The sequence below is a fragment of the Thalia democratica genome, chromosome 9 (assembly GCF_965202585.1).
Source record: "Thalia democratica chromosome 9, ktThaDemo2.hap1.1, whole genome shotgun sequence".
Lineage (NCBI taxonomy): Eukaryota > Metazoa > Chordata > Thaliacea > Salpida > Salpidae > Thalia > Thalia democratica.
In genome coordinates this window covers 15,812,700-15,824,586 of record NC_139173.1, presented here as the reverse complement: position 1 = coordinate 15,824,586, position 11,887 = coordinate 15,812,700, and the positions used below count along the sequence as shown (strand labels likewise).

Genomic DNA, 11,887 nt, shown 5'->3' with positions numbered 1-11,887 from the left:
TTGTTTTATCTTTTTAAATAGTAAAACTTTAGTTTTTACCAACAGTTGGTTTGTTTATAAACTCAAACGATAAATACAAAATTTACTTTTTCATTGATTGAATATTTTTTCATACGCTGGCACTTTTGATCAAAAAATATGTTTGTTTAGGCAATTTAATCAAATCAAAATACACTTAAAGTTAAACGAAAGAAAAATTTTTTACACTTCATTTTATTTTTTCCATTCAACTATTGTTTTAAGAAATCCTTAAGATAATATACTGGTCTAGTATTAAGCTAAGTGTATTTTTTTAAAGAAATTATAACTGTTCACCGATAATGATTATACTAATTTTTTACTAAAACTGTTAATGAAAATTACAACAATTCGTATATTATGTATTATAATCTCAAAGCTTAATATAAGTATATAGTTTTAAATAACTATCAACAAAAAACATCGGAGAAAGTCTGCAGAAGCCTGGACTTTCGTTTGCCGTGAGACAAGCTCAAGTTTAACAAGTGCACTGCAAGTTTTTCGGTTGTGACTGACTGATAAGTCCTAATAAGGACGAAACCAGTCTCAGTCTACCGAAGCTTGTGGTCTGATGATCGAATTTGCATGATCAACCCTTTTGTTAAACTTGAGCTTGTCTCACGGCAAACGAAAGTCTAGGCTTCTGCTCTGCAGACTTTCGCCGATGTTTTTTGTCGATCGTACTAAAACGAGCGTACCAGATGTCTTGCCTAGTGGAAAATGTTTTAAACATTGCACGGCAAAAGACAATGCTGACGTCACTGATCATTGCCAGCAAGTGGTTGCTTAATGTGAAAGCTATATAAACCGTTTGTAGACTGACAACTGCAAGTTTTTCAGTTGTGACTGACTGATAAGTCCTTATACGGACGAAACCGGTCTCAGTCTACCGAAACTTGTGGTCTGATGATCGAATTGGCATGATCAACTCTTTTGTTAAACCTATAAAAACTCGTTGAACAAAGTATCTTTAAATTAAATACTATAATGTAGTTTAATGTAAACTACTCTAATTTTAAGGAAAACTACTTTTGGGCAAAACAAGTTTCGTAAAAGCTTATATATGAAAATAGAAATATTTTATGTTACTTTAAAAGAGCTTACTATACAACCCTTCTGCCAATCCGTTAAAACAAATTTAGGGATAATATTCTTCCAACTCATCGATATACATTTTAAAAACAATGAAGTACTCAACAAAATTATAAACAAAAATAATTGCAGAATTTCATACAGCTGTATGAATAATATCAAATTTATAATATAAAAACATAATAAAAAAACCCTAAATAATATTTCCAATAAACAAAAAAACAAAATCAATAACACCCCCACTTGTAATTGCCGATCTAAAAACTCCTGTCCCTTGAACAACAAATGCCTTATAAAAATGTTATTTACAAAGCCACCGTAATATCAAACAAGGAAACAAAAGAATACATTGGGAACACTGCTAATACTTTTAAAAGCAGATGGTACAACCACAACCACAGTTTTAACACCTACAAAGAAAACAACACCGAACTAGCTAAATACATCTGGTTTTTAAAAAACAACAATATTAAGTATAATATCAAATGGAATATCATCCACCACATCGGGGAGGTAAGAAAAATCCACAGCATATGCAGCACTTGCAGCCTAGAAAAACTAGAAATAGCCAGAGCTAATAAAAAATACAACTTAAACAAAAGACACAAACTGTTTGCTAATTGTCCACACTTAAAGAAACTTCACTTTAAGACTTAAGCGCTTGCTAATTAGTTTAGCGTGTCATTTTTTTTATTTACTTAAATTTATTTTCATTTATAACTACAAAATGTTTTTCGTTTTACTTAAATAACTTAATAAAACTCCACCTTTAAACTGTAAAAACTAAATGATAACATTAACTTAGTTCAAAACATACATTATTTACGTCATCATGATAGAAGCGATATTACTTAAAAATTTCAATGCAGTTTTAAATTAGTTCAATTTAAATTCAGCTAGCTAGTAGTTTATCAAGTTATAAATTTAATTCAAATCCCTTTGTACATGGTAATATGTAAGTTATTTAGTTTATTTATTCACTTTAAGCTGATTGTATTTTTAAATCTAGTAGTTTTATGTTCAATACCTAAGTTAAAGTTTTCAATTTATTCAGTAATTCTAGTACATACAATTTTTGTTTAAGACTCAAAACTTTCTAAATATCATAAGTTACAATTTATAATATACTTGTTTTGTTTTGCTTTTTAATGTCTTCCATGATTGTTTTACTTTCATTTTTCAGATTTAAATTGTAACTGAAGATCCCTTAAAGGGTGAAACTCAGCTTAACAAATAAAATTTTGATTGATTAATGCTGTATACAACTTAACGATTAAAAGGATTACAGTATATGTTAATAGATATTAGTTTTCCTAAATAAGATTAATAACAAAAGACTAATATTTTAAATATACGTTTCAAAAGTATCAAAAAATGTTTTATTAAGAAAAAAAACCTAAATCATAAAGAATAAAGTTAACTGTACTAAGATTTTTATATTATTATAATAATTCTTTTGTAATCACAAGTATTTTATTAAAAATACATCAGTCAACTGTCCTGAATAAAACAAACCGTTTTATAATTTATCAAAAAGTTATACTATTAAGTGGTTATAAAAGTTATAATGAAAACTTTAAAACATTTCAAAAGGTATTTCTTCCATTATATATACACTAAATAAATAAAAATTAATGTGTTAAAAGCATTTTAAGTTGAACTTTTCAATAACTAACTTTATATAAAATAATTAAATCAAATGTAACACCTTCGTAAACAAAATCAAAAGAAAAACAAAAATCAGCGATATATATAGGACTTAAAAAACTTTAAGAATAGTTATTAAAAAATGTAAATTTAAATTATTCATTTTAGTTATAAAACTAGGAAAAACTAAAGTAACCTTTAAAACAAAATTAATTTTTTTTTATCCGTTAGAAGGTACTTGCTAAAGATTAAACTACAGTCTGTTTTATCATCGTTTTAAATGTTAAACACATTTTTTGTTTAAACAAAAAGCGCAAAAATTTATTTATTTTATTAATCAGTTTAGATGCTTATCAAAAAAAAAGGAAGAACATACAGTTAGTTGTTTAATAAAATAACTTTAGAAACTTTATAGTTAACTAATAAAATTGGTTTGTAATATTTTATGTAAAGTGTTTTTATACTCTGTAGAGTTTGAAATGGTCTAACTAAAGTTTTTATAAAAAATTTTTTTACGTTGTACCTGTTTAATTTTTCTAATTTATTTTAAAAACTGTTTTGAACATAAGCTTTAGCTTAAATATATTATAAAACTCAAGTTAGTAATAAGTTAATTATTTAACTTTATAGTAAAAAATAAATTACAAAAGTTTAAAGCTTTTGTACTATTAAATCCTAATTATCTTTTAATTAAAGAAACTTTTCAAATTAAAATCACTTTTAAAACTTTTGTTAATCTTCAGTTACTTAATTTATAACATTTTAAGATAACTAGCTAACCACAAACCTGTAGTTAAAACATTTCAAGTAGTAAAACCACTACATACAAAAACAAAAAAATAAACGAAGCTTAAAAACAATACAGTTTTTTTATATTTCAATATTTATTAAAATCATAACTTATAAAATAATAGTGTCTGAAAATTTCGAGCTTGAATTATTTATATTGATAAAACTATCTTGATTCAGTAAAAAAAAAAAAGAAAGTAGATTATGATTTATTTAGACAGTTTGTAAATCTTATTGATTGCTCTATATATTATAAATATATAACAAGAAACATATATACGTACAGTTTATTTTATACATACAGTTAGCAGTCAAGTAAAATTTTAGCTATTTATATGAAGCTTTTTAGATAAAGAAAGGTCTAGTTTCAACTTATATTATAAAAACTTGTAGTAAACCAGGAAGTAAAAACTCTTCAATATAGAAAAAGTGTTTTCCTTCAAAGAACTATGTTAAACGTTATACGATTGATAAAGTTAAAAATTACTAGTGTATTTATTTTGTATTGAAAAGTGTTGATACAGTTAAGTTCGATTTAAACTTATAGCAAAAATTAGCTCACTAATGAAACTATGTAAAATATTGAACTTAAAAAATGATTCTTATGTTTCAGCTAAGAAAAGTTTAGCATATATCTTTTCTTAAATTCAAATTTTCGAGTTAAATATTTAACAAGTTTAAGTTTTACACAATATGTTTATAATGAAAATCATACAGTTTTTTTATATTTTAAATACTAAGTTCACTCAATTTTTTGCTTAGTATTTAGTTTGCAAATAAAAAAAATTATTCTTTGAGTTTTTAATATTTTTACATAAAATAAGAGCATTTTTGTTCATTTATTTAGCAAACAATACATTTCTAAATTATGCTTAAAGTAATAATTTTAAAATGTTTTAAGTAAAAATTTTTAAGTTTTCGTCTTATTTTTGCGAGAATTTATTGATTATTTTAAAGACTTATTTTTGAACCAATAAAGTTGTTAACTAGATTAAAGAATTTTGCTGTTTAATGTTTTACAAATGTAAAAGTAAACTTTTCAGGTTGTATTTTAATTTATACAAGCTTTTAAATTTAAGTTAAAACAAAACTTACTTTATAACTTTTATAAAACTTTAACTTTTTAACTATAACTAACTTTTAAAACTATTTATAACTTTTTTGATAGTTTACTGTTTGTTTGCAGAAAAGTAGTAACATTAAACATAAACTTAATACATCAACCATTTTTTTTATAAATAGTAACACAGGCTTATAAAGAAATAGTTTTTTATAATATTAAAACTAGATAGATTTACAAGGTTTAAGATTTTTAGAACTAAAAGAGTAGTTACTTAGATCTTGAATACAAAAACTGAAGTATAAGCATTTTCAACTAAATTTTGGAGTGTTAAAAGTTTTTCAAAGTTAGAAAGTAAAAGTATTTAACAAACTGAAATTATCCATACAAATGAACTATACAAACTTACACTTACCTGCTACTTCAAGTAAGTATTTCAATAAAAACTTAATCTTTAAACATTTTAATGAGTTAATACTAAATATATTTACAACTATAAAACTTTAAAATGCTGTTGCTAAACATTTAATTTAAATAATGTACATGTAAGACTTTTACATAATACTTTTTTTTTGTTTATATAAAACTTTTAGAAAACTAAAAGCTATTTAAAAAACGCCTGTGAAATAATTTAGCATGACAGCTTTTAGTATGAAGACCTTTGTACTTTAACATAGTTTGATTAAACAACAGTTTGAATATAAGTAAAATTGTTGAGTCGTCATACTATGCTACATGCAGCTATTGAAATCTTAACTTTTTGTATGCTGTTTTTAAAAACTATACTGTTATACCAAAACTTCTTAAACTAGAACTTTTTTGTGTTTAAAAAAGTTAAGTGTTTCAAATTTTTGATAACTGTGTATAAAATACCAAGAAATAAAATATTTAATTTTTTTATTAACATTTTATTATAATACTAAACTTTAAAAGTTAGCCGCAACTATTATTTAATTTTTGACGTTTATCATTTAGTAAAAGGGTTAAAAAAAGTTCAAAAAATGCACATTTTTCATTAAAACTTTTTTTAAAATCTTTGATAACATTAAATTACTTTTAAAGCGATATCAACAGTAAGCTCTTATAAAATTAAAAGTGGTCTACTGCTTTTTAAGCGTAGCAAATTGATTGAGAAATCCGTAAGTAATGTTTTATATAAAAAATAAATACAATGAAAAACAACAGTTTTTTAGCTTTATAACAATTTTTATAAAAATGTAAGTTCAATACTTATACATTTTTGTTGAATTTTATGTGGTTTGAAACTAGTAGTTTTTGAGTGTAATTTTTTTAAATTTGTTTATGAGAGTTATAAAAATTATATATGTAAGACTAAAACAAATATGATGTTATTAAAATCTATAACTTTACGCAATTTTATTAGAACAAGTAAAATATATATGTTTTTATATAACTACCAATTAAATTTAAATGCACTTGAACTTTATTTATATAATTAAAAGGAAAATAGTATAACTTTTTTTAGCTGTTATATAAAACTTTAAGCAACAGTAAAACTAATTGCAGCTGAAAATGTTGAGCAATTTTTATTGTTTACTTTAAACAACAGTCTGTTCAAAGAATATTTTTGTGTAAATGTTAATATGATATTTTCAGTTCTTATTTACTTATAAAAATCATCGCTAAAAAAACTCTAATTGCAAAAGGGGAAAAAAATTAGAATACGTATAAGCGTTTGTTTTTAAATGTAAACTATTTCAGAAATTGAAATAAGCATCGTTCAATTAAAATTATTTATCGTTTTTGTAAAATTAAACTCATCTTTACAATAAATTATTTGTAAGTATTGAATTTTAGTCTTGTTTATAGTTTGAAGATTTAAAATTAAGATTTTATTGTTCCTCACTCAGCAATAAATAAAGAAAAACAACATAACTAAAGAAAATTATAATCAAAAACTTTTAAATTTTCATAAAACTTGTACTATATCTTGATAAAGATATTTTTGTTAGTTTAAACAAGTAGTACGAAAATCCATTTTAGGTGGAAATTAAGTATTACTAGTTATATTGGATACTTGAAATGTAACTTTAAAAACTTTATTTTAGTTCTTGTTAAGTAAAACTTTGTTTCAAAATAAAAATAAATAAAGTTATATGTGCAGTTTCTTATATATATTTTTTTGTATTAAAATGTTTTAAAAAATATATTATTAAAAATACTTATTATATATAAACAATTATAACTTTCTAAAACTGACATTTGAAAGCTTTAAAGGAGCTTAATACCGGTGCTGTTTATTTTATATTCAACAAAACAATTTTCAGGACACGTCATTAGACGTAATAAAAGCACATGTCGATGCCCAAATGACCCATTTACTGTATTTGGAATTCTTATAGGCGGTGTTTTACTTTACATTGGCTTTTTCTGCGTACTCTTTTTAAACATAAGAATACCAAAGTAAGTTTGCTAACTTTTTTGATTTTTTTTTTGCACTTATGGCATTTATTTTATCTACAGTCTTGCTGTTTTAAATAACAATTATTTTGTATCATATACTTTAACTTACGTTTTAGTTATGAAAAAAACTTTTTAGTAAAACTTTTAATTTGTGTGTTATGTTTTTATACTTCTATACTTTTTCACAGTTCTATTAAACTGTACTAGTAGATATACTATTAGAACTTTTTAGTATAGTAAACAAAACTTATTGAATATTAAAACATTTAGTAATATATTAAAATTAAAAGTTATATTATCGTTAAAATTATATACTTAAAAAATACTTTACAGCGTTTTTATAGAAAACAATTGAAGTCAATTTTTTTCTATAACTTAAAATATAAATTCACGCGTAAAAGAAAAACAAAGTTTTTGATCGGTAAAAAAAAACTTACCGTTTAAAAAAAAATTTAACTAGCTTTACTCAAATGTTCTTCAACTCGTACTTTTTAATTAAATCAACAGGGAAAGAGTAAGTCTATTTGAACAAAATATTGACCGAAGAAATCAATCAATATTTTTAATTAAACCTTCTGCTTATAAAACATGGTTTAAAACACAAGATAGAAATTGCTTGAAGAATAGCAGTAAGTTTTAACTTTAATAATAAGCTTAATAAGTTTTTTGGATTCTTATTGCAAAATAAGGAATTACATTAAAAAATTTTTTAAACACTATTTAGTATTAGCCAAAAGCTCAAACAATATAACTTTGCTTAAGCTAATAATTTCAATTATATTATAAAATAATAATTTATAAGAACTATATTTACTTGAACTATGAGTATTAACATAATAAAATGCCATAGTTAAAAAGTCTAATTTTGGTTGTTTAAATATGTTTTATCTAGGTAAATATTTGATAATGTTATAATTCTATGGTAGTTTCTAACAACGTTAAATTACTCACCTTGAACTTTGTTTGTTTTATATCTAAGGAAGGTTTTATATGATTTTTAAGGAACTGAATAATTCAAAGTTTTTAAAATTACACTAGTCAATTTTCTCGTTAAATAAAAAAAAAGTCAATTTTTGTTAGACTTAAAATATTATGAACACTAATCATTTATACACACTAACACAATTAAAATTGAAAATAACGTAACTTAATGTACATAAAAATAAAGATTTTGTAAATAATTTTTTTAGTATCAAAAACTCTAAATAAAACATAAGTATATCAAGCTTGAAAAACACAACTCTAAAAAAATCAATACAAAATACTTTTAAGCTTCCTTTTCAAACTGTTTGTTTAGAATGTTTTTTTGTTAGTTCTTTAGTATAAGGTTTAAATTAGTAGTTAAAACGTTTATATTAAAATATTTTTTTTCAAATTTACTTTAATGTTTACAACTTGAAGATTGCTGTTTATATAAAAACAAAGCTCTTTGCTTATCATATCATAAAACATACAATGCTTTTAAAAATTGAGTATTTATTAAACGTGTTGGTATTTTATAAAACGTAGTATTTAGTTTCTTTTAGCTATAGTACGCAAAAAAACACACATATTTATGTTTTTTTAGTACTTAATTGTTAATTAATCAGCTAAAAAATATTTTTTTAATATGTTTTAAGTAACTCAAAACCTAATTTTTGCAGCCATCTTCAAATTGTTATTAAAAACTTAAAATGTACTGTGATACAATTTTTTCTTATTGTTTAGTCATTATGTCTTAGGTATTTTTCTTATTGAAAAGTTCTATTAATCATTATTTAACTTTAAGGGACGAATTTTTTTCTGCTGTTTTTTTATACTAACTATATTTAAGCTTTGGTAAAAAATAAACTAACTACTGATTCATTATTTATTTGACTCTTTAAGCTACCTATTTTCGTTTAGTTTAAATTTTAGTAAAATACACATTAAGTACGTGGTAAAGTTTTATATAAAAATGAAATAAGGTTAGCAAGATAACAGAGATAAGCATACAGGTGTTTTGTTTTAAATCTTTAACACAAGACATTAAGAACTAAACATTTTCATTTGTAAGTAAAATTAAAAGCCATTTTAAAGTCAACGAAGTGACGAAATGTTTAATTATTCATTAGTTTTAAGTCTTATCAACAAAACTTAAAAGTTACTTAAAGTATTATAAGATTTATTTGAAAAAATAAGTACTTTTTGCTAAAACCAATAAAATAAGTAATTTTGCTAAAAGATTAAATATATATGTAACTCATATTAATATTGTTTATTTTTTATAAGGCAATTTTATTAAACTACTGTTAATTACTTTCGATAAACTTAGTTATTTATCGTATAGACACTAAACAATTAATGTACAGAACACTGCTATTGCTTTGTTTTTTAAGTTTAAAATACTTTTGTATAAGTATAAATTTTGAAACTTAAGACAAAAAAAAAAGTAAACAATAGTAGAAAAGTTTGTAATAAAACTAAGACATACTTAAGAAACTTGTTTGCATTCAAAAACTTAAATAAAGCTTTTTTAAAAACTCAAAGTTTTAATTTTGCTAATTGTAAAAACGTAGGAATAGTACGAACTAATTATTCCACTAAAAAAGAAAAAAAAAACTTTTCAGTTTATTTAATAAAAAACTTTAAACATTTCCTTAACTAAATTAATGGAAAACAATATTAAGTTCACTTTTCAAGTTTATCTTTTATTTTTTAAAAGTAAGAACATTTTGATAACTTTTATGTTGATTAGTGTTTAAATGTTTAAAATTTTGTAATTCAAGACTTTTTTTACTTATAACTTTTCAAAAGTAAACAAAAACTTTAACAATATCTAAATTGCTTTAATATTTTAAAAATAAAACAGCCAACGAAAACGAAAATAACCTTATAGTGGTGGTTAAGTCAGCTGTCGGTTATGCTAAGAGAAGAGAGCTAATTAGAAGGACATGGGGTTCCTTGTGTATCGTCAATGGATGGAAACTTAAAACTGTTTTTATAATGGGAAGTCCCCTAAATATTGCTCAAAGAAGGTTGATTGATGAAGAACGTGTAAGGTACGAAGATTTATTGTTGTACGATGGTCCTGACGATTACAAGTAAGTAAAGAACCTACAAAAACGTTTAAAAATACTAATAGTGTTGTTTAATAAAAGTTAGTCCTGAACAGAAAATTTCAAAACTCTTTAAATGTTTTAATTCTGGAAATTAAAATACAAAACTACAAAACAAAATATGTTTAAAATTTAAGCAATTAATTTGTATTTTAGTTTATGCTTTGCTTTTACATACTCTTTTAGTTATTTTATTGTTAACTTTTATTATTATAAGGGTAGTTTTAAAGTAATATAACATATATTGTTACTTTAATGCCTTTTTGTAGATTTACTTAAATTTTTTATTATTTAGTTTTTTAAAAACTATTAAAATGGTTTATTAAAAAAAAAAATCATAAAATTTTTAAAGTTAAGTAGTATAATGTATATTAAATAGTTGTTTTAAGTTTCATACTGTAAGTGTTAGTAAAATTGTTTATTTAAAATTTTATAATGAAGTTTATTGCATCTTAATTTATTTATTGCATCTTAATTATCACACAGTTAAATTTACTTACATTTGTTTAATTAAAAACGAAGTTAAGCTAATTTTGAAAAATTTGCGCGCATATTTTACTTTATTAAAAAAAAAAGCGTGATATTTTTTTTAAAACGTTATTAAATTAAAAATTTTACCTGTGATTTAGGAATATGCCATCAAAAGTGTTAGCCGGAATGGAGTGGGCAAGAGACAATCTCCCGGATGACGTGTGGATTGGATCTGCGGATGACGATTTTCTTGTTGATATGACTCGTTTTACGGAACTGTACGATACCATAATTACGAACACAACAGAAGCAAGGAAAAAGTTCATTGTAGACAAACTGCAGTACTCCGCAAAGCAGCACTTGTCGGAGTGTCCGGAAGATTTTCCATTTTGCTTAGAAAAAATGCAAAATAGAACAAACTTAAATAACGATCCCATGATCTGTTTGTTTCGCTTAGGCGAGCTGGAAGAAGTGAACCGCCAACAAGGCAGCAAGTGGTTTGTTTCGAGGAGCAAGTACAGTCACGACGTCTACCCTCGGTACTGCCACGGTGGATTTTACATAATGCCACTCCAGCTATCAAATGAACTGCTCGCTGCTTCGTACAACGCTCCAATGCTGCGTCTCGACGACGTTTGGATCACGGGAATTTTGAGGTTGCGAGCCGGCATCCCAGATTATTTGGTTCAGGGAGTTGATTTTCTCGCCGAGCATTATGGTCCGCGAGCCAAAAAAGAAAACATGGTTCCGCTTATGCAACATGACTGGATGAGTATCTACGGTAACATGACTTCACAATCATCTAACAGCATATGCAAGTGCTCCTTATGACGTCGACTAAGCTACTAGATTTTACAAATTGTGACATTCTTACTTCAAACTGTTAGGCAATTGATTATATCCTGAAATGTTCTTAAACGAGATAAACTTTTTTCAAACTAGTTTTAATTTGACAAGTTGAATTGTCAAACTTTACACTAAAAAACACTTTAATACACAATAGTATTTGAAGTGCTTTAAACACATTTACCTAGTTTCTATTAAAAACTTGTTTCAAAGCTGATTTATATGTTCTGTTTATAAGCATATAGGTATTTTTAAGTTTAGCAAAATTGCATCAATTATGAAATGTTTTTACTAGTGATTAAATGCTTTTAAACGATGTTGTTTAAAAAAAGCTCATAAATAGTAATAATAAATTTTAAAAGAAGAAAACTGTTTCAAAAAATGAAACTAGAAATATTAAAGCAAAGCTAAAAATGTATGATTAATGCTTTGTTTTAATAAAAGTTAATTTTTTTTTTCTTAT

General features: G+C 24.1%; 1 protein-coding gene across 1 annotated transcript; it reads left to right on the top strand.

The window, feature by feature from the left end:
• Window positions 1-1,595: 1,595 nt before the first annotated feature.
• LOC145844845 (beta-1,3-galactosyltransferase 5-like) lies at window positions 1,596-11,470 on the top strand. The gene is made up of 3 exons (XM_082952264.1): window positions 1,596-1,623; window positions 9,861-10,092; window positions 10,737-11,470. Exons 1-3 carry the CDS (start codon window positions 1,596-1,598, stop codon window positions 11,407-11,409), a joined length of 933 nt encoding a protein of 310 aa, XP_082808390.1. The 3' UTR covers window positions 11,410-11,470.
• The last annotated feature ends 417 nt before the right edge of the window (window positions 11,471-11,887 follow it).